This window comes from Salmo salar, chromosome 11, assembly GCF_965601325.2.
Source record: "Salmo salar chromosome 11, fSalSal1, whole genome shotgun sequence".
Taxonomy (NCBI): Eukaryota; Metazoa; Chordata; class Actinopteri; order Salmoniformes; family Salmonidae; genus Salmo; species Salmo salar.
In genome coordinates this window covers 5,262,825-5,288,806 of record NC_138301.1, presented here as the reverse complement: position 1 = coordinate 5,288,806, position 25,982 = coordinate 5,262,825, and the positions used below count along the sequence as shown (strand labels likewise).

Below are 25,982 nucleotides of genomic sequence, written 5' to 3'. Positions count from 1 at the left end.
AAAGCCCTACCTCCAGCCGTTTGCTTAGAAATTCTAGGGACAATTTCAAAGTATACATACAGTATATGATAGAATATGAATATATTATCTCATAAAACCACAGAAATACTTTTAATAGTTTTAGGCAAACAATGTTTGCTTTCTGATTGTGTATGGGGAAGTGTGCCCCTTTCTGTCAAATGAAGTAACAAGATTTCTGTCCAGTTAAGTGACCCCTTTTGGCTCAATAGCAGCACTAGAAGCAAAAGGACTTTAGCCTTTAACAAATAAAAGCAGGTGTTTAAGGACCAATAGAACATGAAGGAATACTACATAATTGGGGTAAGAGGGTATGTACTTTGTGTTCTTAATGCAGCACTGTATTGTGTTGTGTGTATATGAGGGACACATTTATTTGGTTTGGTCATAGTATAGTGCTAAACTGTACTGTGTGTGTTTGTGAGTAGGCTATGTAATGTGACATCATAAGTGTAACAGAGTTAAGAACGTACTGTAAGCTCATTCCACTGCTAGTTGAAAGGTTACTGATGGAGCAATCGAATTGGATATTTTCAATAGCTCAAAAAGTTTGTATGTTGTCACGTGTCTGTGAGGAGAAGATCACAGGTTTGAGCCTGGTATGGGAAAAGGAACAGTGGAGGAAGCTAAACTGTTAGCAACACACTAATGTCTGTGTCATAAGCATTCTGGTGTATGTGTTTGGGTTCATGCATGTCAATGCACCCTTGTGTGTGTTGTGTACATGCATCTGTAAGTGTACATACCAGGGCTGCCCCCAAATGTGTGCTGAGCAGGCAAAGCAAAAACAGGATTTTAGAATTTTTTTGCAAATGTATTAAAAAAAAAAACCCGGAAGTATCACATTTTCATAAGTATTCAGACCCTATACTCAGTACTTTGTTAAAGCACCTTTGTCAGCGAAAACAGCCTCAAGTCTTCTTGGGTTTGACGCTACAAGCTTGGCACACCTATATTTGGGAAGTTTCTTCCATTCTTCTCTGCAGATCCTCTCAAACTCTGTTAGGTTGGATGGGGAGCGTCGCTGTACAGCTATTTTTCAGGTCTCTCCAGAGATGTTCGATCAGGTTCAAGTCCGGGCTCTGGCTGGGCCACTCAACGATATTCAGAGACTTGTCGCGAAGCCATTCCTGTGTTGTCTTGGCAATGTGCTTAGGATCGTTGTCCTGTTGGAAGGTGAACCTTCATTCCAGTGTGATGTCCTGTGTGGCTCAGTTGATAGAGTGGCTCAGGCTCAGTTGATAGAGCATGGCGCCAGGGTTGTGGGTTCGATTCCCACGGGGGACCAGTATGAAAAGAAAAAAATGTATGAAATGTATGCATTCACTACTGTAAGTTGCTCTGGATAAGAGTGTCTGCTAAATGACTAAAATGTAAATGTAAAATGTCTTGAGCTCTCTGGAGCAGGTTTTCATCAAGGATCTCTCTGTACTTTGCTCTGATCATCTTTCCCTTGATCCTGACTAGACTCCTGGTCCCTGACCTCTGAAAAACCTCCCCACTGCATGATGCTGCCACCACCATGCTTCCCCGTAGGGATGGTGCCAGGTTTCCTCCAGGCATGACGCTTGGCATTCAGGCCGAAGAGTTCAATCTTTGCTTCATCATGGTCTGAGAGTCTTTAGGTGCCTTTTGGCAAACTCCAAATGAGCTGTCATGTGCGTTTTACTGAGGAATGCCTTCCGTCTGGGCACTCTACCATAAAGGCCTGATTGGTGGAGTGCTGCAGAGGTGGTTGTCCTTCAGGAAGGTTCTCCCATCTCCAAAGAGGAACTCTGGAGCTCTGTCAGAGTGACCATCGAGTTCTTGGTCACCTCCCTGACCAAGGCCCTCCTCCCCCAAATGCTCAGTTTGGCCGGGTGGCCAGCTCTACGAAGAATCTTGATGCTTCCAACTTCTTCCATTTAAGAATGATGGAAGCAGAAAAATGTATTATGACCCTTCTCTATTTTCTCAATAACATTCAAATCAGCATTGAAAAAAGCGGCAAGTTCAAGTTTGTTCCACTTGAGAGAGTCTGACCACAAGTCATAGACCACTATAATGACACACCAAATGTGTTTGATGGATCGCGGGAAAAGAGCAGGAATAGGCTTTTGTTGGCTACAGTCCAAGCTATATCTTCCAATTGTGCGACAGCTGTCAGCATCCAAAGATTATCCAAGTTGTGGTGTAGTCTATGGCGATACAGATATCACTTATTATTGATATCCACATAGCGCATTGATGTGAATCTCACTGCTGCTCTTTAATTTAGCTATTTGCGCCTTGTTGTGGATGGCTGTTCACAAATCTAAATGTGTATTTGAATCCAATAACGGTTGAATTCAAGAAGTTTAACTTCTTTGGGATAAGGGACAGTATTTTCACGGCCGGATAAAAAACGTACCCGATTTAATCTGGTTACTACTCCTGCCCAGAAACTAGACTATGCAAAGATTTTGATAGAAAACACTCTAAAGTTTCTAAAACTGTTTGAATGGTGTCTGTGAGTATAACAGAACTCATATGGCAGGCCAAAACCTGAGAAGATTCCATACAGGAAGTGCCCTGTCTGACAATTTGTTGTCCTTCTGTTGCATCTCTATCGACATTACAGCATCTGTGCTGTAACATGACTCTTTCTAAGGCTTCCATTGGCTCTCTAAAGCCACCAGAAAGTGGAATGGGGTGTCTGCTGTCTCTGGGCAAAGTACAGCAGCAGAGTTTGTAAGTGGTCAGCCTGGGGACAGTGAGACTGGAGATGTGCGGTCACGAGAACTCGCCATGTTTTTTCTTTCAGTCTTTGAATGAATATTATCGCTATTTTACGAGAAAAATAGCATAAAAATTGATTTTAAACAGCGTTTGACATGCTTCTAAGTACGGTAATGGAATATTTTGAATTTTTTTGTCACGAAATGTGCTCGCGCGTTACCCTTCGGATAGTGACCTGAACGCACGAACAAAACGGAGGTATTTGGATATAACTATGGATTATTTGGAACCAAAACAACATTTGTTGTTGAAGTAGAAGTCCTGGGAGTGCATTCTGACGAAGAACAGCAAAAGTAATCCAATTTTTCTAATAGTAATTCTGAGTTTAGGTGACCCCGAAGTTGGCGGATGTCAAAATAGCTAGCCGTGATGGCCGAGCTATGTACTCAGAATATTGCAAAATGTGCTTTTGCCGAAAAGCTATTTTAAAATCGGACATAGCGATTGCATAAAGGAGTTCTGTATCTATAATTCTTACAATAATTGTTATGTATTTTGTCAACGTTTATCATGAGTAGTTTAGTAAATTCACCAGAAGTTTTCGGTGGGTATGCTAGTTCTGAACATCACATGCTAATGTAAAAAGCTGTTTTTTTATCATCAAAGGTTAGTGCTGCATTTAGCTGTGGTTTTGGTTTAAGTGACATATATGCTTGCTTGGAAAATGGCTGTGTGATTATTTGTGTCTATGTACTCTCCTAACATAATCTAATGTTTTGCTTTTGCTGTAAAGCCTTTTTGAAATCGGACAATGTGGTTAGATTAACGAGAGTCTTATCTTTAAAATGGTGTAAAATAGTTGATTGTTTGAGAAAATTGAATTGTGGTATTTTAGTTGGTTTTGTATTTCGCGATGCCATTGGCTGTTGGCTAGGGGTTCCTCAACAGGTTGCTGCTTATCAATCATTATTTTTTAAACCAGTGGACAGCCAGTGAAGAATGCGCTCTTGCAACAGATGCATAGTGTGGATCCCAGCCTACATAATAAAAGTGTTTTCTTTATTGCTCAACCTAATTCATGCTGAAAAAAATAAATACATAGGTCAATGGAGACATGCTCAAATTTGCACACTTTTGATAGAGTTAAAGGGGCAATCTGAGGTTGCTACATACATTTTTGGACATATATATATGTTTGGACCCCAGGAACATATTAGGAAGAGTAGGAAGAGTAGCTGCTGCCTTGGCAGCAGCTAATGGGTATCCCTAATAAATACAAATACAAATATTAACGTAAAGATGTAATTTAAACATATTATTATATGTAGAAGAAAGCTATGGGTTAGAAGAAGCCTACATAACCAACCCATAAAGTAAAATTTAACATCCATATATGGCCAGCTATGTAAACTTTAACATTGATTTATCCTGCAATAGATGTCATTCAATTGGTAACATACATTTGTGTCTTCTTCTAATGCCTCTTAAGGGGAATGTAATCTAAAAGTAACTGAATGTAATCAGATAATGTTACAGATACAAATTTTGGACAGGTAACTAGTAACTGTAACTTATTACATTTAGAAAGTAACCTACCCAACCCTGTACCCTGGCCTGGATAGTACTGGATCTGCCTGAACCAGAGGGTGGAGGGTCTGTGATGAAGTCTACTGGCCAATCAGCATAGGAGGTGTCTACTTTCCTAAACACAGTTGGGGGTGTAGAGAAAACCTGCCTCATAAACAATTTAATGTCGTGCTATACATTTTTGCAGACAAATAAAAAAAACTCACATCAAATAGACAAATGGTGTAATTGAAAACGTTTTATAGTGGTTAGGCCTACATAGTTTGTGTATTGTGGAATTTGAAAAACTACTTGTAGCATCAGTTCTTGATTGCAATTGTATTGTTAATTGCTTAGCACTATAATAGGCTACAAATAAATGTTTCACTCAAATGTTTCACTTAAATTCAACATTAAACACACTTTCATTCAGCGGCCTCAACATCTGTTTTACTTTCATACAACTCATGAAATACTAGATTTAGGGCGGAGAATTTTGATCCATGTTTCATCACCTCATACGATTGAGGGAGTTCTATTAACCTGTGCCGCAGTGCACCGGGATATGGCCCGCGACATGAACAGCGGTGAGTGAGGAGCGCCTCCTCAAATCGAACAGTGATCTGAGCCTCTCAGACATGTCAACAAGGCAAAATTTTTCTTCCTTCATAAAAATACATATTTTTTCCATGAAATGTATCTTCACATTTTCAAACTTGTTTTCATTAATGCAGATAACCCCTTTTTTTTTATCATAAGCATTACTTTTTGCATTTGAAAAGTGGCAGCCCGGTTCCAAATCGAATGCAATCAATGCTAACCCGCTTCACCAGCACCAGGAGATGCCCGGACATTAATTGAACTCCTCAATGTTGACGTGAGGACTACGCCGTGTCCAATCAGAAAGAAGGCGTGAGTATACAGGAGTCTCATTGGGCTAAAGTTTCGCTTCCAGTTTATCTCTAGCTAGTATAAATAATAATAACACGGTTAAGACTTGGAGAAAGGCTAGATATAAAAATACGGATATCCAATATATAATACGTGCCTCACTATTTTCATAAATATTCCAGTCTAGAATTTGATATTTCTGCACAAAGTAGCACTCAGTGTGATCCCTGAAGATACAGAATGTCAGTCGACAGTGTTTTTCGGACGCGTTCTCTCGGCGTTGCTTCCGTGGGGCTTCCTGATCAATATGCCGACGGAAAAGCAGCAAAGGTGTGGCAGCTGTACATCGGAGACACGCGGAGTAGAACGGAAGAATACAAAAGCTGGGTGGTGTCCCTGCTAAAACAGCACGATGTGCAAAGGATACTGGATGTTGCCTGCGGCACAGGGTAGGCATGTCACCGATACAGCTAGTATTTCTGAACTGTACATGTATCCGTACACAACAGCGTGTGGGCCCTCGTAGGCCACTGCAAACATCCCTATAATAAGCACATAACACATCGAGCTCTAAACAAACTTTTCAGATTTACGTGTGGTTCGTATTGTTTGTAGCATCGTCTCTTTAGTGTCTAGCGTTTGGCGAGGCCTTGATTGCAGTTGCTGAAATATTCCATTAGTTACCACCTGTTTTTTATGTAATGTACGCTTCCACAAAATAAACGTCGTGTGTATTGGCTAGATAGGACAGCCTCCAACGAATGAAAAGCAATTTTATTCTGCGGAAATGTATGCATTGTTAAAATCTGCTCAGCGTTGAGAACTGCAATTTACGAATTTCTCCCAAATTAACCTTTCCCACATTTACTCAACACTGGATTTGTTTTGGATATGGATTAACACAAAATACTGTGTGACTGGAACCCAATGTGGCATACATTTATTTCCCTAGATATTACCGACAAATGCTGCTATTGGGTCACTTCAGAAAGCAGGGTATACATGTTTGACATACCTTGATACCTACTAGTGCTTACTATCATAATAACCCTATCAGCAGTTTTGGGATTACACCTAGAAGGCATAAAGCATACATCTTGATTTTATTTTATTTTAGTAAATTGGTGTATTGTTTTCTTACACAATAAGGACCAACTTGCTACCTGTGAAGAGATGTTTTTATTATGGGTCCCTGTTCAGGGCATAGTCTACAGAATTATAGGCACTACCTGCACGTTTAAGTTATGAAACATAACTCTTAAAAATACTAAAAGATGTTCTCCGAAATAACACAAAAGCAACAGGAGGTTGCCGTCCACTGCAGTTACTTTACTTTTAGCAGCTCCTTTTAGCTGTACCACTTCAATGCCAAATACCAAATGTTCACTCAAGCAGGGGTAAAATGTGGAGCTGTTTTCAGATTGGTTGGGCAAATGGGGCTACTCACACCCATGAAAAAAGTACAAATTGAGGTTGGAATAGCCTGTCCAGCACATCAGGTTGGAATAGCCCATCTAAACCTTCTGTAAGGGTGTGTACTGGGCAAAAGTGACTCAGTGCTTTGCACCAATATAGTCCTGATAGTGGTGTGTCTTGACTGGTTTTCCTCCCCACAGATAGTGTGTATCTGTTTTTGTAGGTCAGATAATCTGGGAAGCTGCTAGTCATGTTTTTCCAAACATTGTAAACTTCTTACATCCAGCATTCGGTTGTTGCCATTGTTGAATAGACCATAGATTATTGGAAACAAAGGCAGCTTCCCTGTGGCTCAGTTGCTAGAGCATGGTGTGTGCAACGCCAGCATGGTGTGTGCAACGCCAGGGTTGTGGGTTCGATTCCCACGGGGGGCCAGTACAAAAAATAAAAAATACATGAAATGTACGCATTCACTACTGTAAGTCGCTCTGGATAAGAGCGTCTGCTAAATGACTTAAATGTAAAATGTAAACGCATATTGCATTGGCAAAGACGTGATCGTCAATGCAAAAGCCTACATAAGTGTCAGGGTTGTGTATATTGTATAGAAAACACTTTGCCATTGTGCAATGTAGTAAATAACCTAATCTATTGCGTTGAATTTAACAAGAGAGGAGTTAATTGTGTTTTCACATGTCTCGTCAACTGCAGTAGCTCTGACCACGGGGCTGCTGAAATCCATGATTAGTAAGTAGATGAATTGGAAAAGATTTTGACTGGCTAAGTCCAGACAATGTGTTAGCCTAATCATTATATCATTGCCACACTTGATATCCGGTTGGTTTGTACAGTAGTCACTATCTGGTGTACTCTTATACTGAGCTAATTTGAGTTATGGCCCTAACACACGTCCTAATTCACATAGCGAACCGTGTGGCAGTTGGAAAACTATCCTAATTTCCAAGGGGAAATCCATGGTCATATGAACATACCGGCAGAGTAGTGCAGTAGACCTTTTGAGTTTGGCTGCACCCTCGCAAGTGTGCCCTGGTATCTCCCATAGTAAACATGGCTGGTGGAACTGGATTATTTAGGAGTGTCTGTGCTATATGCTATTTGAGGCTTTTGGAATGTTCTGCCATAGCAAACCATCTAGTTGTTTTGTCATTGGATCTACTTATATACTCTCTCAGAGTACTAAATCCCTCTTCTCAACCAATGATACAGTGAGTGTGACTAATTTAACTGCCAAATGCTGTTTCGATTTGTGTCGCAACGGTCTACTATGGAAATAATTGGCACACACTCAGCTCAGACTCAGCCAGCTCAGCAAAAGCTTGACCACAGGTCCACCCCATTCACAAATGGTTCTATAGTGTGTTCGCGGTCCACTAAAATGTATGCGCATTGGCTTTAACAAACCTGTTGCAGGTGTCACTATACATTTTGGACATCATTTGTAAGGTGTTTGTTATTCATTTTTCGTCGACTGTTTGCCTTTAACCTTAGCAACACACTGAAATGAGTGACACACCCAACAAAAACAGTGATAGTTTAGCTTAGGACCATTTAGGGACTAGATAGCTGACGCTGGCTTAGTTTAGCACAAAGCTAGCCAACTTCATATAGGCCTATGTGGTTTTGTTACTGCCAAATGTTGAATGTTTATCATTATGCGTTTCTACAACAATTTCCACACCTGAACTTCTCCTTGAAGGTTACATAAGCAAATAATTTGTTCAAAACCCAACATCAATGGTTTTGATTTATTGCAGCGTGGACTCCATCATGTTGGTGGAGGAGGGATTTATGATGACGAGCGTGGACGCCAGCGACAAAATGCTCAAGTACGCCCTGAAGGAAAGGTGGGAGAGAAGAAAAGAGCGTGCCTTTGACCAGTGGGGTGAGTAGTCTGACAGATTCAAATCTGGGTCTCCTCTGCACAACAATGCTTTGTTAGTAGGGATACACATTTCGGTCAATTTTGCTGCCTCCTTACTGACTAACTAACCTTCATTTAACCGGTCAACAAACGGTAAAATTTTTTCCAAACAGTAAAATGACGTGACCAACAGAAAATACTATTAGAGGTCTGTATATAATGATGAGATGCTTATGTTTCCGCCTTAACAATGGGAGTCGGCCCAAGGTGGGAAGGCAGGCGACAAGCTTAGGCCCAAAATAATATGGGTTTGTTTTGGACAGATTTTGTCGAGTGAAACTTCTCGCTTTGCCTCTTCCTTTCTGATACTAAGCATGCATACAAGGACTGGACATTTTTTCATTAAGAGCTTAATGGAAACATGCAACAATAGCAAGCCTATTGTCTTACTGTTCAAAAGGCTATAGCCTATTATTAAACATGCAAGTCCTGTAATGAAGCAGCTAATAAAACTTAATTTCCAAACATTTGCCAAAAGGCAATTTGCGGAAAACACCGTTCTTAACCTAATACCAACAGTTGTGACCAAGATTAAAATCTCAGTTAAAAACATAGAAAGAGGGGGAATCTAAAAGCAAGAACTATAATGCGTTGTCAATATGACTAGTATTGTGCCTTTGGCTTCTGGACAACGAAAGAAAGTTGCTATGTAGAACAGGAGAGAAATGCTGTTAATGACATGAGGAAGTCTTATAAAATAATTGCATCCACATTTTTACGGGTGGATTTTCACAAGGCAAGATATGCCTCATTATTTGAAGTAAAGTAAAACATTCAGGTTTCAAACAATTATACTACAAGATCACATTGCAAAGTGGTGGGTGACACTTTGATAGTCAGCAGTAGGCAGGCTATAGCCTATACACCTGAATGGTGAATGGGAGGTGCGCTTTAATTCAGAGTTCAGAAATAAATGGCTTCTTTTTAATCGTGGTTGCAAGTTTTTAACATGTGATTGCGTTTAGAATCGTATATAGCCTCTTCATTGTTATTTTGTGTTAATTTATCATTTTAAAGCATTGCAGTTCAAGAAAGAGTTGAGTTCTTTCACGGTAAGGTCTACACCTGTTGTATTCGGTGCATGTGACATAAAGTTTGACTTGAGTATTATTTGTTGTGCAATAACTAGGCTTACAAAAGCAGGTTACACTCCAGTAGCCTACAGACTTTTTGAGGAGCAACTCTTGCGCTGTCTGACAGGTGGTAGGCTCTGTATGCTGTGGGTGTGTGATAAGATGCATGATGACTAACGAAAATACACACGCTGCAGTTTAACTCCACACAATTATGCAAATAGCCCTGTAGACCCTGATTAACGGTTAGCCGTTAACATCTCTATTTGTTAGCCCGCTGAGCGAAAACTTAGGCAGAGCTAACACAATTCCTCAGCTTTCCTAATTGGTATTAAACTAGGAGGGAAGATGTCAAAGAAAATACTCTAGTCCTAAATATAATTTCTTAATTTTGTTCCTCTTTTTCCTTACCCTCCGCCAGTGATCGAGGAGGCCAACTGGCTGACGCTAACAGAAGATGTGCAGAAGCCAGGGAATGGGTTTGATGCAGTCATCTGCCTGGGAAACTCCTTCGCTCACTTGCCAGACTTCAAAGGTGAGTGAGGGGCAGGCAGCCAGTATTGTCATTACCTAACTAATTTTGGACCCACAAGTAACTTATTTGTGCACTCTTTGAAGTTCTTGGTACTTTATTATTGTCCCTTCTGTGTTGGGCTGGAACGAAAGCCTGCACATTGTGTAGCTTTGCAGGACCGGGATGATATCTGACCTTGCAAGTAATAATTGATAGTTCCGTTATAACAGTATAAGTGCTAGTAACAGTATACAAGTAATGCACTCCCCACACATACGACATGCAGAAAGTCATCTCATAAAAAAAAAAAAACACCTCTTCAAGAAAGCCTATAGCCTATGGTCCATGATTGACTCTGTCTACCCTTCCTTCAGTGCCTTAACTGTTTCCCCCCAACCCAAACCCTTACCCTAAACCAGTTCCGTATCCTATTCCCAGACCTAACGCCTAAACCTAAACCCTTACCATAAACCGGGTTTGTATCCTGTACCCAACGCCTCCCTATTTTTATCTATCCTGTTTTGTCTTGCCCTTTGATTTTAAATTGCACTTTTGATAATGGCGCTGGAGGTGATGTCTGCCGTTTTACGGGCTCCTAACCAACTGTGCTATTTTGTTTATAATTTTTTTTTGCACGTTTTGTAACTCATTTTGGACATAATGTTGCTGCTACCGTCCTATGACCGAAAAGAGCTTCTGGACATCAGAACAGCCATTACTCACCTCAAACTGGACAAAGACTTTTTCTTTAACGAGTCCAACGCAATGGATAACCTGCTTTGTCAAGACCAGGCCCAGATACCTGTCATCTGCGTGAAGAAAAGACAGAGAGAAAAGGGGAGGACGGCCGGATGCCTTCACCGGCGAGTAGGTAAACCACCGATGTCTAATATTAAAGAAGTCTCGAGGTATTGCTCGCCTGAGGTAGAATACCTCATGATTAGCTGTAGACCACACTATCTACCGAGAGTTCTCATCTATATTATTCGTAGCTGTTTACTTACCGCCACAAACGATGCTGTCACGAAGACCTCACTCAACGAGCTGTATAAGGCCATAAGCAAACAAACATCTGTTTTACCTAATTTCTACCAGCATGTCACGTGTGCAACTAGAGGAAAAAAAACTCTAGACCGCCTTTACTCCACACAGAGACTCATTCAAAGCGCGCCCTCGCCCTCCATTTGGCAAATCTGACCTGCTTTAGTTTTTGCTTGTAAGCACGAAGTACCAGTGACTCGCTCAATACGGAAGTGGTCAGATGACGTGGATGCTACGCTACAGGACTGTTTTCTAGCACTGACTGGCTTCACCGGCTTCATCAAGAAGTGCATCGGCGACGTCGTCCCCACAGTGACCGTACGTACATATCCCAACCAGAAGCCATGGATTACAGGCAACATCCGCACCGAGCTAAAGGATAGAGCTGCCGCTTTCAAGGAGTGGGACACTATTCTGGATCCCGCTATGCTCTCAGACCAACCATCAAACAGGCAAAGCATCAGTACAGGACTAAGATTGAATACTACTACACCAGCTCTGATGCTCGTCTGATGTGGCAGGGCTTGCAAACTATTACAGACTACAAAGACAAACCCAGTGACGCAAGCCTACCAGACAAGCTAAATGCCTTCTAATGCTCGCTTCGAGGCAAGCAACACTGAAGTAGGAATGAGCGCACCAGCTGTTCCCGGATGACTGTGATCACGTTCTCTGTAGCCAATGTGAGCAAAACCTTTAAACAGGTCAACATTCACAAGGCCGTGAGGCCAGATGCATTACCAGGACTTGTTCTCAACGCATGCGTGGACAAACTGACATTTTCAACCTCTCCCTGACTGAGTCTGTAATACCTACATGTTTCAAACAGACCAACATAGTCCCTGTGCCCAAGAAAGCGAAGGTAACCTGCCTAAATGATTACCGCCCTGTGGCACTCACGTCGGTAGCCATGAAGGCCAATCGGGGCTCACATTAACACCATCATGCAGGAAACCCTAGACCCACTCAAATTGCACTCCACTCTGCCCTTTCCACCTGGACCAGAGGAACACCTATGTGAGAATGCCATTTATTGACTACAGCTCAGTGGTCAACACCATAGTGCCCACAAAGCTCATCACTAAGTTAAGGACCCTGGGACTAAACACCTCCCTCTGCAACTGGATCCTGGACTTCCTGACGGGTCTCCCTCAGGTGGTAGGGGTAGGCAACATCACATCTGCCACGCTGATCCTCAACACTGGGGCCCCTCGGGTGCGTGCATAGTCCCATCCTGTACTCCCTGTTCACCCATGACTCCAACACCACCATTAAGTTTGCTGACGACAACAGTGGTAGGCCTGATCACCGACAACGATGAAACGGCCTATAGGAAGGAGGTCAGAGACCTGGCAGTGTGGTGCCAGGACAACAACCTCTCCCTCAATGTGAGCAGGACAAAGAAGATCTTGGACTACAGGAAAAGGAGGGCCGAACACACCCCCATTCACATCGACGGGGCTGTAGTGGAGCAGGTTGAGAGTTTCAAGTTCCTTGCTGTCCACATCACAAAGAAACAATCGTGGTCCAAACACACCAAGACAGTCGTGAAGAGGGCACGACAACCCCTTTTCCCCCTCAGGAGACTGAAAAGATTTGACATGGGTCCCCAGATCCTCAAAAGGTTCTACAGCTGCACCATTGAGAGCATCCTGACCGGTTGCATCACCGCCTGGTATGGCAACTGCTCGGCATCTAACCGTAAGGTTAGACCTGTCTGCCCTTGACCAGCACAAAAACATCCTGTGGCGTTCTGCATTAGCATCGAATTGCCCCCGTGATATGCAACTTTTCAGGGAAGTTAGGATCAAATATACACAGGCAGTTAGGAAAGCTAAGGCTAGTTTTTTTCACACAGAAATTTGCATCCTGTAGTACTAACTCAAAGTTCTGGGACACTAAAGTCCATGGAGAATAAAAGCACCTCCTCCCAGCTGCCCACTGCTCTGAGGCCAGGAAACACTGTTACCACCGATAAATCCACTATAATTGAGAATTTCAATAAGCATTTCTCTACGGCTGGCCATGCTTTCCACCTGGCTACCCCTACCCCGGTCAACTGCCCGGCATCCTCCACAGCAACCCGCCAAAGCCCCCACCATTTCTCCTTCACGCAAATCCAGATAGCAGATGTTCTGAAAGAGCTGCAAAATCTAGACCCCTACAAATCAGCCGGGCAAGACAATCTGGACCCTCTCTTTCTAAAATTCTCTGCCGAAATTGTTGCAACCCCTATTACTAGCCTGTTCAACCTCTCTTTCGTATCGTCTGAGATTCACAGAGATTGGAAAGCTTCCGTGGTCATCCCCCTCTTCAAAGGGGGGGACACTCTTGACCCAAACTGCTACAGACCTATATCTATCTTACCCTGTCTTTCTAAGGTCTTCGAAAGCCAAGTCAACAAACAAATTACCGACCATTTCGAAACCCACCGAACCTTCTCCGCTATGCAATCTGGTTTCAGAGCTGGTCATGGGTGCACCTCAGCCATGCTCAAGGTTCTAAACGTCATAACCGCCATCGATAAGAGACATTACTGTGCAGCCGTATTCATCGACCTGGCCAAGGCTTTCGACTCTGTCAATCACCACATTCTTATTGGCAGACTCGACAGCCTTGCTTTCTCAAATGATTGCCTCGCCTGGTTTACCAACTACTTCTCTGACAGAGTTCAGTGTGTCAAATCGGAGGGCCTGTTGTCCGGACCTCTAGCAATCTCTATGGGGGTGCCACAGGGTTCAATTCTCGGGCCGACTCTCTTCTCTGTATACATCAATGATGTTGCTCTTGCTGTTGATTCTCTGATCCACTTCTACGCACATGACACCATTCTGTATACTTCTGGCCCCTCTTTGGACACTGTTAACTAACCTCCAGACGAGCTTCAATGCCATACAACTCTCCTTCCGTGACCTCCAACTGCTCTTAAACGCAAGTAAAACTAAATGCATGCTATTCAATCGATCACTGCCCGCACCTGCCCGTCCGTCCAGCGTCACTACTCTGGACGGCTCTGACTTAGAATACGTGGACAACTACAAATACCTAGGTGTCTGGTTAGACTGTAAACTCTCCTTCCAGACTCACATTAAGCATCTCCAATCAAAACTTTTATCTAGAATCGGCTTCCTATATCGCAACGAAGCATCCTTCACTCATGCTGCCAAACATACCATCCTACCGATCCTCGACTTCGGTGATGTCATCTATAAAATAGCCTCAAACACTCTACTCAACAAATTGGATTGCGACCTGTGCGCTCTCGTTGGTTGGCCCTCGCTTCATACCCATCGCCAAACCTACTGGCTACAGGTCATCTACAAGTCTCTGCTAGGTAAAGCCCCGCTTTATCTCAGCTCACTGGTCACCATAGCAGCACCCACTGGTAGCACGCGCTCCAGCAGGTATATCTCACTGGTCACCCCCAAAGCCAATTCCTCCTTCGGTCGTCTTTCCTTCCAGTTCTCTGCTGCCAATGACTGGAATGAACTGCAAAAATCTCTGAAGCTGGAGACTCATATCTCCCTCACTAGCTTTAAGCACCAGCTGTCAGAGCAGCTCACAGATCACTGCACCTGTACATAGATGGGCTGTTTACAGATGGGCTATCTACCTACCGCATCCCCATACTGTATTTATTTATTTTTCTTGCTCCTTTGCACCCCAGTATACCTACTTGCACATTCATCTTCTGCACATCTACCATTCCAGTGTTTTAATTGCTATATTGTAATTACTTCACCATGGCCTATTTATTGCCTTAACTCTTATCTTACCTCATTTGCACTCACTGTATATGGACTTTTTGTTTTCTTTTACTGTATTATTGACTCTGTTTATTCCACTTGTTGTTGTATGTGTCGAATTGCTATGCTTTATCTTGGCCAGGTCGTATGTTGCAAATGAGAACTTGTTCTCAACTAGCCTACCTGGTTAAATAAAGTTGAAATAAAAAGGCGCTACAGAGGGTAGTGTGTACCGGCCCACATCACTGGCGCCAAGCTTCCTGCCATCCAGGACCTGTATACTAGGTGGTGTCAGAGTAAGGCCCCAAAAATTGTTGAAGACTCCAGTCACCCAAGCCATGGACTGTTCTCTGCTACTGCACGGCAAGCGGTACCAGATCGCAAAGTCTAGGTCCAAATGGGTCCTTAACAGCTTCTACCCCCAAGTCATAAGACTGCTGAACAATTCATCAAATGGCCACCCGGACTATTTACATTGACCCCACTTTACCCCTACCTACATGTATAAGTTACCCCGACTAACCTGTACCCCCGCACATTGACTCTGTACTGGTACCCCGTGTAATATCCTGACTATTGTTATTTTCTTGTAACTTGTTTATTTAGTAAATATTTTCTTAACCAACACCAGTTCAAGAAATAGAGTTAAGGGCTTGTAAGTAAGGATTTCACCTGTTGTATTCGGCGCATGTGACAAATTTGATTTGATGCACTTGTTTTTTGATTTTATGTAGACCTACTTTTAATGTAAGGTGTCTTGAAAGATAAAATGTATTATATATATTTTTTGGCAGTAGCAGTATATTTATTGTTTTGTGGTTAAGATGTATTGGTGTTTTGTCTATCCCAGGGGACCAGAGTGATCAGAAGTTAGCCCTGCAGAATATCGCCAGCATGGTGAGACCAGGGGGCATCCTAATCATCGACCACCGTAACTACGACTATATTCTGGAGACAGGCCGAGCGCCCCAAGGCAAGAACATCTACTACAAGGTACTAAATAAAAACAAACGTTTGAGGAACGTTTCAGCAGTGGTTGGCATGTCTATGTCAATCCATCTGTCCATCATATTAGTTTGTCGCTCTGTCCTGACCAACCATTCCGTTCTTCCATCTAATCTCTCTATCAAGTTACCTACCCTTTTATTTAGTTCATTTGTTTATTTGGGGGGGGTGGCATGTATCACCGTCAAGGGGAAAAATCTGTTTATGTGCCCTTGAGCAAAGCACTTAACCCTAATTTGCTCCAAGAGTGCTGTACTACTACGGCTGACCCTGTAAAACAACACGTTTCACTGAACCTATCCGGTGTATAAAAAATATATATAGATATATAGATATAGTACCAGTCAAGTTTGGACACACCTACTCATTCCAGGGTTTTTCTTTATTTTTACTACTTTCTACATTGTAATTGTGAAGACATCAAAATTTATGAAATAACACATATGGAATCATGTATTAACCAAAAAGTGTTCAACAAATAAATATATTTTAGATTTTTCAAAGTAGCCACATTGCAAAGCTGTCATCAATGCATCAAACTCTTTACATTATCTCAACCAGCTTTACGAGGTAGTCACCTGGAAATGCATTTCAAATAACAGGTGTGCCTTAAGTTAATTTGGGGTATTTCTTTTCCTTAATGCGTTTTTCATTTTTTAATTTAACCTTTTTATTTAACCAGGTAGGCCAGTTGAGAACAAGTTCTCATTTACAACTGCGACCTGGAAAGATAAAGCAAAGCAGTGTGACACAAACATGAGTTACACATGGGATAAGCAAACATACAGTCAATAACACAATAGAAAAGTCTATATACAGTGTGTGTAAATGTAATAAGATTAGGGAGGTAAAGCAATAAATAGGCCATAGTGGTGAAATAATTACAATTTAGCACTTAAACACTGGAGTGATAGATGTGCAGAAAGTGAATGTGCAAGTAGAAATACTGGGGTACAAAGGAGCAAAGAATATAACAATGTGGGGATGAGGTTGTTGGATGGGCTGTATACAGGTGCAATGATCAGTAAGCTACTTTGACAGCTGATGCTTAAAGTTAGTGAGGGAGATATAAGACTCAAGCTTCAGTGATTAATTTTTTTTTTTTTAAATGCAATTTAGTCTTTGGCAGCAGAGAAATGGAATGAAAGGCGGCCAAAGGAGAAGTTGGCTTTGGGGATGACCAGTAAAAAATACCTGCTGGAGCGTGTGCTATGGATGGGTGCCGCTATGGTGACCAGTGAGCTGAGATAAGGTGGGGCTTTAACTAGCAAAGACTTATAGATGACCTGGAGCCAGTGGGTTTGGTGACGAATATGAAGCGAGGGCCAGCCAACAAGAGCATACAGGTCGCAGTGGTGGGTAGTATTATGGGGCTTTGGTGACAACTGATGGCACTGTGATAGACTACATCCAGTTTGCTGAGTAGCGTGTTGGAGGCTACTTTGTAAATGACATCACCAAAGTCAAGGATCAGTAGGATAGTCAGTTTTTTGAGGGTGTGTTTGGCCGCATGAGTGAAGGATGCTTTGTTGCAAAATAGGAGGCCGATTCTAGATTTAATTTTGGATTGGAGATGCTTAATCTGAGTCTGGAGAGTTTACAGTCTAACCAGACACCTAGGTATTTGTAGTTGTCCACATAGTCTAAGTCAGAACAATCCAGAGTAGTGATGCTAGACAGGTGGGTGGGTGCGGGCAGCGATCAGTTGAAGAGCATGCATTTAGTTTAGTAGCATTTAAAAGCAGTTGAAAGACACGGAAGGAGTGTTGTATGGCATTGAAGCTCGTCTGGAGGTTTAAGTGTCCAAAGAAGGGCCTGAAGTATACAGATTGTCTGCGTAGAGGTGGTTCAGAGAATCACCAGCAGCAGGAGTGACCGCATTGATGTATACAGAGAAGAGTCAGCCTGAGAATTGAACCCTGTGGCACCCCCATAGACTGCCAGAGGTCCAAACAGGCCCTTCGATATGACACACTGAACTCTGAGAAGTAGTTGGTGAACCAGGCGAGGCAGTCATTTGAGAAACCAAGGCTGTTGAGTCTTCTGATAAGAATGCGGTGATTGACAGTTGTGCCTTGGCCAGGTTGATGAAGACTGCTGCGAAGTATTGTCTTATCTTTTTGAGCGTTTGAGACAATCAGCGTTTGAGACAATCCTTGTGACAAGGTATGGGGTGGTATGCAGAAGATAGCCCTATTTGGTAAAAAAACCAAGTCCATATTATGGCATGAACAGCTTAAATAAGCAAAGGAAATGACCATTGCTTTAAGACATGAAGGTCAGTCAATTCGGAACATTTCAAGAACTTTGAAAGTTTCTTCAAGTGCAGTTGCAAAAACCATCAAGTGCTATGATGAAACTGCCTCTCATGAGGACCGCCACAGGAAAGGAAGACCCAGAGTTACTGCTGGTGTAGGGGATAAGTTGCACCTCAGCTTGCATCCCAAATAAATGCTTCAGCGTTCACGTAACAGACATCTCAAACTCAACTGTTCAGATGAGACTGTGTGAATCAGGCCTTCATGGTCAAATTGCTGCAAAGAAACCACCACTAAAGGACACCAATAAGAAGAGACTTGCTTGGGCCAAGAAACATGAACAGTGGCCTTTTAGACCGGTGGAAATCTGTCCTTTGGTCTGATGAGTCCAAATGTTAGATTTTTGGTTCCAACCACCGTGTCTTTGTGAGACGCAGAGTAGGGGGAACGGATGATCTCCGCATGTGTTTTTCCCACGTGAATCATGGAGGAGGAGGTGTGATGTCAGGGTGCTTTGCTTGTGACACTGATTGATTAATTTAGAATTCAAGGCACACTTAACCAGCATGGCTACCACAGCATTCTGCAGCGATACGCCGTCACATCTGGTTTGCGCGTTGTGGGACTATCATTTGTTTTTCAATAGGACAATGACCAACACACCTCCAGGCTGTGTAAGGGCTATTTGACCAAGGAGAGTGATGGCGTGCTGAATCATATGACCCGGCCTCCACAATCACCTGACCTCAACCCAATTGAGATGGTTTGGGATGAGTTGGACCGCAGATTGAAGGAAAAGCAGCCAACAAGTGCTCAGCATATGTGGGAAGTCCTTCAAGATGGTTGGAAAAGCATTCCAGGTGAAGCTGGTGGAGAGGATGACCGCTTTGCACATGCTTGGCATTAAGGCAAAGGGTGGTTACTTTGAAGAATCTCAAATATAAAACATGTTTTGATTTGTTTAACAGTTTTCTGGTTACTACATGATTCCATGTGTTATTTCATAATTTTTATATCACTATTATTCTATAATTTAGGAAATAGTAAAAAAAAAAAAGAAAGAAAAACCCTTGAATGAGTAGGTATGTCTGAACTTTTGACTGATACTGTATGTATAATGACCGCATGGCAAGGAGAAACAATAATAATCACAACAGGATTCCCTTGGAATATTGCAGCTTTAGTATTCCTGTCTGTAAACTTTCACTCCCTTCAAAATAAACATATCTCTTGGAATAGTTCCCAAGGTAAATTGCTATTGCACCACTTACGCAATCACTAGCCCACATTGCCATTCTGATTTTAACACAGTTTATGCCGAGCCTTGTTGCTCAGGAAAATGTAAAACATGAGGAAATGTTACTTTGTTTTTCACAAATTATGAAGTGCAAGAAACTGAAGCTGTCTGGGTTTAAAAAGGTGAAAAGTGTTTGGTCGGTGAAAGCCTATGTCGGCGGTTCTCAACCTTGGATACTAGTACCCCTGGGGGCTACCTGGCCTATCCGCAGGATGTACTTGAAGAATCATAAATGCCTCTGCATCAGTTGCACATAAATAAAATAAAAGTAATTAGGCAAGTCAGTTAAGAACTAATTCTTATTTAACAATGACGGCCTACCTCGGCGAAACCCTAACCCGGACAATGCTGGGCCAATTGTGCGCTGCCCTATGGGACTCCCAATCACGGCCGGTTGTGATACAGCCTACAGACAAGGCGTCTGTAGTGACGCCTCTAGCACTGAGATGCAGTGCCTTAGACCGCTTCGCCACTCGGGATCACATGAGGGGGTACTGGGGGTTGAGTAACCTAAAGTAGGTTGAGAACCATTGGCCTATGTGAGAGTGCTATCAGTGCATTTACTGCTTGAGGAAGAAGTCATTCGGACACAGTAATTTATGGGGATGCTATTCCTGCCAAAAGTGGCCAGCAGATGAGCTTTAGGCATAATCTCCCTAAAGCCTGCCGGATATTGTCATCTTTGCAATGAAAACAATTTCAGAGAGAGTGCAGGAAAGTAGATGCAGATTTCATTGAACTCAAAGCCCTGATAGAAGTAGACTGGGATCTACAATGATTTTATTTCTTAGGCCTGCTTAAAAATGTATGCACTTGCTTTCAAAGTTACTCACTCGTTCTTAAAGTCTGGTAAAGTGCAGCCTATGAATACGGCCAGGTAAACAGTCCTTAAGCAAATTCCCCCCATTTATGGAAAAGGTCCCAGTGTCAGCGCCCAACGTCTTGTAGATCCATAGCAACAGCTTCCTTTATTTTTACGTGATTAGTTAGCAGTGCCACCTTGCTATCAACATTTTGTTTATGCCGCTATATTGGCCACTGAAGGGTTACAGTTGTCTTCTGTACTATTGTACACCAATATACTGTAGTCATAATAAAATGTAATGAGTTCTCTTACATGCTAGTGTTTGCATCCATGCATCGGTATTATGCTGTATGCATGTCCTTATCCATACTGTTTTGTGGCTAACCACCATGGTGTGTGTGTGTGCCTGTCATTTTTCAGAGTGATCTTACTCAGGACATCACCACCTCTGTGCTGTGGGTCGACAACAAGCCTCACATGATCACCCTGGACTACACCGTACAGGTGCCAGAGGGCCCACAGAGTTCCCCCGAACTCAGGTACACCTACTTATATCATTAGCTTTAAGATGTATTCATAATGCATTGTAAAACTTGTCATGAGCACATTAAGATGCGGTCAAATATATTGACAACCTTACACCTTTGCAATGGAGCGCAATGTTCTGTTTTTCTCTTTTCAAAACATGTTGAATGGCTATTTTTACTCAGTAGGCACTTGCAACTTACCACGTGAGATAAATGACCCAGTAAATGAGATTACTTGCCTCCAACCAAATTTATAATTTAGTCCAGTATTATTTTACATTGAAGTTTAAAATCTTAATTCCATTTTATATTTGTTAATTTTGTTCTTGTTGGCTAGGAGAGTAAGTGTGATCCCCCGTTTTATGCCTCGTGTCTGTGTGTTCCCTCAGCAAATTCCGCCTGTCCTATTACCCTCACCGTATTGACAACTTCAAAGAGATCCTGACGGGAGCCTTCCACGGGAAGTGTGAGCACAGTGTCTACGGCGACTTCAAGACCTACACCCCCGGCCAGAGCCAGGCCCCCTGCTACTTCATCCACGTGGTCAAGAAGACTGCTTAGGGACCCCACAACTTTCCCACGATTTTGTGTATCAACCCTCAATATTTCTCCCTACACTTTCTGTCATGTCTCTTCTGCTGACCCTTCTGTTCAAACCGCCTCTTCTCCCTTTCTGAACCAAAACAAACCTGAGCCCAAATGCCCATATTCATGCTGTTCGATCCCTTGGTCTTTCAGCGACTTTTAACTCTCAGGCAACGTAAGAGACGAGACACTCAACAGCCATCTTGAGTGATGTGAAAGCATCTACCAACCATGCTTGGTAGTATTTTGTCAGCCGGAGATTGTCAAGCAAATAACTGCCGTTCTCACAGTAATTTACAATTTAATTAACATAAACACGTTTAGCATCTCCTGGCTTCCACACACAGCCTACAAGCCACTGATGCAGACCTTTTGGAACATCTACATTTAATCACAACTCTAATAAATACATTTAATATAGCCTACACCATCACAATAAATCCATTATTTATTTTAGACCAGTCTAAAGAAACATGAAGAAAATGTAGTCTATTTCAGAAGAACAGAATAGCATACTCTGAGTTGTCCTTGTTAGACTCTGATCTCGCTATGCCAAAAAGGCTGTGGGCTACACTAGTACATTTAGCAGATGAGTTGCTTAGAATTCTGTGGCATTATTTTATAGTATGAAGAATACATTTGAACGTGGCTGAATAAAATGGAAACGATATTTTCTCCAAACCGTTACCGAGGGACTGCACACATGTGGCTATTCTGTGTTGAGCGGTTAACAAAGAAACAGGTCATCCTAAAAGCTTAATTTAGTTATTTATGCAGCTTTAGTTGTGATATGTTTAGATTTTAGGCTGCATGATGAGACTTAAAAAAATCATTAGTCGCATGAAATCCAAGAGTTCTGCTTTGTTTCTTGTGCAGGCTGCACACACTTCATCAGTCTCTCATTCACAATTTGACAAGAGCTTGATGATAATATTCTCACCAGGCCTCGAATTTCCTAACGGCATCCCCTTTGTGTGGCTGTAATGCTCCCTAAAACAAATCCATGCCATTTGCAGCCATAGTGGCCTGAATATAATAATTATAATTCTCCTGGCAGCTGTGCTCTAACGCACCTCTCACTCACATGGCTCTCTGATATCTCAATTCTTATTAGCTAATGCCCGTCATGTGATCGGGTCCTTCTCACATGCATCTCAGCCCCGAAGTAGGCTACAAGTGAAGACGGACACATCAGGGACGCAGCTGCGCATGTCCCTATTATCGAATTCTGAGGCGCATATTGAAGATGTTAAAACTGTCCACATTTTACTTTATGTCAGCCAACAAGATGAGTAGGCCTAACGAACAGCAAAAGCACTAGCCTAAGTAGATTGACTGTCTCCCATAGTACAAAAGCTGATCTATTCTATTGGTCAACTTGTCCAAACATACACTGGGACAGTTGTGGGATGTGATAGATCACAAATGAATACAACCAGTTGCATCAAAAAACCTTTAAAAGCAATGAGGCTGATGCAGCAGATCCGAACATTAAGCTTAAAATCTTGTTCGGCTACTTCACATTTGAAAGTGCAGCAAATCTCACACGGCAGTAGGCTATAGATGTGAATGTTGCAAAATGCAATCCATATGCAGGAAAACACTTCTCAATGTGACCGCAAATGTGATTTATGCATGTAATGCATTATATAAAGGTGCATTTTTATGGTGAAAATTATCTTCACCAAACTCACGCGCTGCCTATGTATGCTAGTTAGGCTCTACACCGGTTGTAAACCAGATTTAATGTGCTTCATTTTAAGTTATTTGGCCACTAGTTATGATACAAAACTTTTGATAAGGTTTGTATCATGAAGTCATTTTTTTTTTTTAAAGGATGTGCTCTTTCTTGCCTTACTGCACACATTCACAAGTGATGGGCTGTTTTCACCCATCAGACGGTCCATTTAACCCTGTCTTTACATATACTAAATAATGTGTGTGAAATTAGTTTTGATTTAGAATGGACCAATATCAATAGCAGGGTGAAAAAATACATGTAATCTATGAACTTAAATGGCGAGTAGAGGACGCTTTTCCCATGGTTAATTTTCATGCCAGCCAGGTAGGCTATAATCCTGTTGTAAAGTGAAGCAATGTGCTTAATATTGGGAAAGTTGAGAAATAAATATATTAGGCCGAGCCTCTAGAAAGCTGATGAGATCCCCTTTTTTGGAAATTGCGTAGCCTAAAGAAATGTTATGCAACATGAGCCCATGGGCTCTCATCAAGTGTTTGATTTAGATTTTTGAACACATTTGCATAGATGTCAGAGTGATTAGAGGGACAATAGAGTGCTCATTACCAGGCAGTTGGCAAGCTTGGTAGGCTACTAACAATCAGCAGCACTCTGAGCTTGGAGAAGCCTAGTTACCGTGGCTAAACGGTCACATGGAATCTGACTGCGGTCATGACTCGTGACCGCCGGTGTGGCGGTAATACGGTCATCGTAACAGCCCTACTTGGGAGCTAACGCTCAAAGGCATGAGCCTTCGGTTTTTAGTGAATGCATCTGGGTCCCATTGTTAAAGTTGCACTCATTGACCCATGTAAGTCCCTCATTGCAAAAGCTTAGAGCACCATCTCTGTCACACTTTTCTCCCCTAATGATTACAACGATCATCCTTTCAAGTCCTATATTCAGACTTCAGTCATTTGGCATTGCCCCACACACTGAGGTCAGAAGACCGTTGCATGGTTCAATCAAAAAGGCCTCTCTTTGTGTCTCCAGATATTAATTTTAAAACTTTAATCGGCTTGTTGGTCAGCCAAAAACAGTTTGTACTTTTGGTGGGGTATTTTGAGGAATGCTCTTAGACTCATACACAAGGAAAGTGTTGTAGACACAGCACTGTGAGCTGATAAACCAAAATAATGATCTATGTCCCCCCCTGCTGGTTGAGTATAATACAAAGAATTTAAAGAGGAACTTCCTTCAATGTTCCAATGGGCATTGAAGATGTACAGTACAAAAACAGTAAAACTATCGGCCAATTACTTAACTTTTGTATCGACTTGTTTTGATCCAAGTTTTATTCAACATTAGTCGCCTTTGCAAAATCCAGGGATTATTCAAATGGTATGATAGACTGATTTGGCCGTAAGTGACCCTTGCAAACAAGGTACTGAAATGTTTTTTTTTCCACTGAAAAATCTTTGAGTTTGCTCTACTCTCAAAGAAATGCTTTACTTCATGAATATATTTTCATGATCCAAAGATTTGATTGATCAAATGACTGCACACTTGCTTAATTTTTATTTATTTCACTCTCAACTCTGAATATAGTTCATCTTAACTTTCCTCAAAGAAGATTGGACATTATTCATAAAAATTGGTCATAACATCAAACCAAAATGGGACAAATCAAATGTCATGCATCACAACTGCTGTTTTATTTTGTTAACTTGTGAATAAAATAAAAGTGTAATTGTAAATATGGAACATCCTTATGTTGAATATAAAACGTAACATTTTATTGAATTGTCCAACCCTTTTGGCCAAATTTTAATTGTTCTGAATTTGGAAGCATTTTGTCATTTTAAGACAGTGATTTGCCAATTCAGTTTGTCAAATTTGTATGTTTTGGTAGTGATAATAATAAACATTTTTTTAAATAATGAGCTGCAGGACAACAATGGAACATTCTATTTGGTTATGGGATTGGTAAATTCTGAAATGTTTTGTCGCCTAATCACAACCTCATGGTTATCCTGCAGATTTTAAATGATCTAATAGGCAATGGCTAAAGCTTTAGTGAAATGCTTTTTATTGAAAATTCCACATCAGAAGGCAAGGTGAAGCAATGAGCACATGGGGTTGATTTGAGTTTAAATGCTGAGAAGTTAGTAAGGTTTAAGTGGTTTGAATGAATATATTTTTAGGCTCTGATTGGATTTGACTGTTTAGATTGTATAAATACAAAAATATCTTCCCTTGCAGAGAAAAGTTTTCTTTAAACAGTCTTACTCTGTTGTCAAGCCTTAGTACAACAATGTTTAAAATGTTTTGTTTTTTCCTTATGTGATTATTGGAATTGTTTTATTGGACTGGAATACAGAAGCTTTTAAGGAATGAAGTGTCCTTATATATTTATTGTGTGTGTAAAAGTGCTTGAATAATTGATGTCAGTTTATCATTGATACAAAAATCGTAAAGTGGACCTATTTTATGGTTAACGTCCTGGGCCTGGTTTCCCACATGATGGTTTTCACAATGATCATATCCGTGCAACGCTAACATGCTGATTTGACATTCAGAATATAAATGCCCTCTTTAAGCCTAGCACTATTTTGTTTAGTTGTACCCTGGCCTATCATAACCCAAAAATTGCATTTAATACTCCTTTATGTTCATGGACTGTCATTTCTGGCCTCCATAGCAGTCTATGAATTTTGGCAGAGGCTAGCATGGCCGCTATTGGGCTGAAACACACTAGAATTGTGGCTTCTACACAGATGGTGACTATATGTTTATCTGTTTTAGTGCAACAATTGTTATTTTATTGTCTGTCAACAATATCACTTTTATAAAAAAAACCCCATCTTAATAGGTTCTGGGAAACAGGGCTTTGGTCCCCCAGTCTCTCAAGCATATCCCACTG

The 25,982-nt window shown here is 41.7% G+C and overlaps 1 protein-coding gene across 1 annotated transcript; it reads left to right on the top strand.

Moving 5' to 3' along the window:
* Positions 1 to 5,217: 5,217 nt before the first annotated feature.
* Positions 5,218 to 21,692, top strand: gnmt (glycine N-methyltransferase). The gene is made up of 6 exons (XM_014126192.3): positions 5,218 to 5,621; positions 8,364 to 8,491; positions 10,025 to 10,138; positions 15,755 to 15,897; positions 20,690 to 20,808; positions 21,186 to 21,692. The coding sequence occupies exons 1-6, from the start codon at positions 5,413 to 5,415 to the stop codon at positions 21,355 to 21,357; spliced, it is 885 nt and encodes a 294-aa protein (XP_013981667.1). The 5' UTR covers positions 5,218 to 5,412; the 3' UTR covers positions 21,358 to 21,692.
* Positions 21,693 to 25,982: the final 4,290 nt, after the last annotated feature.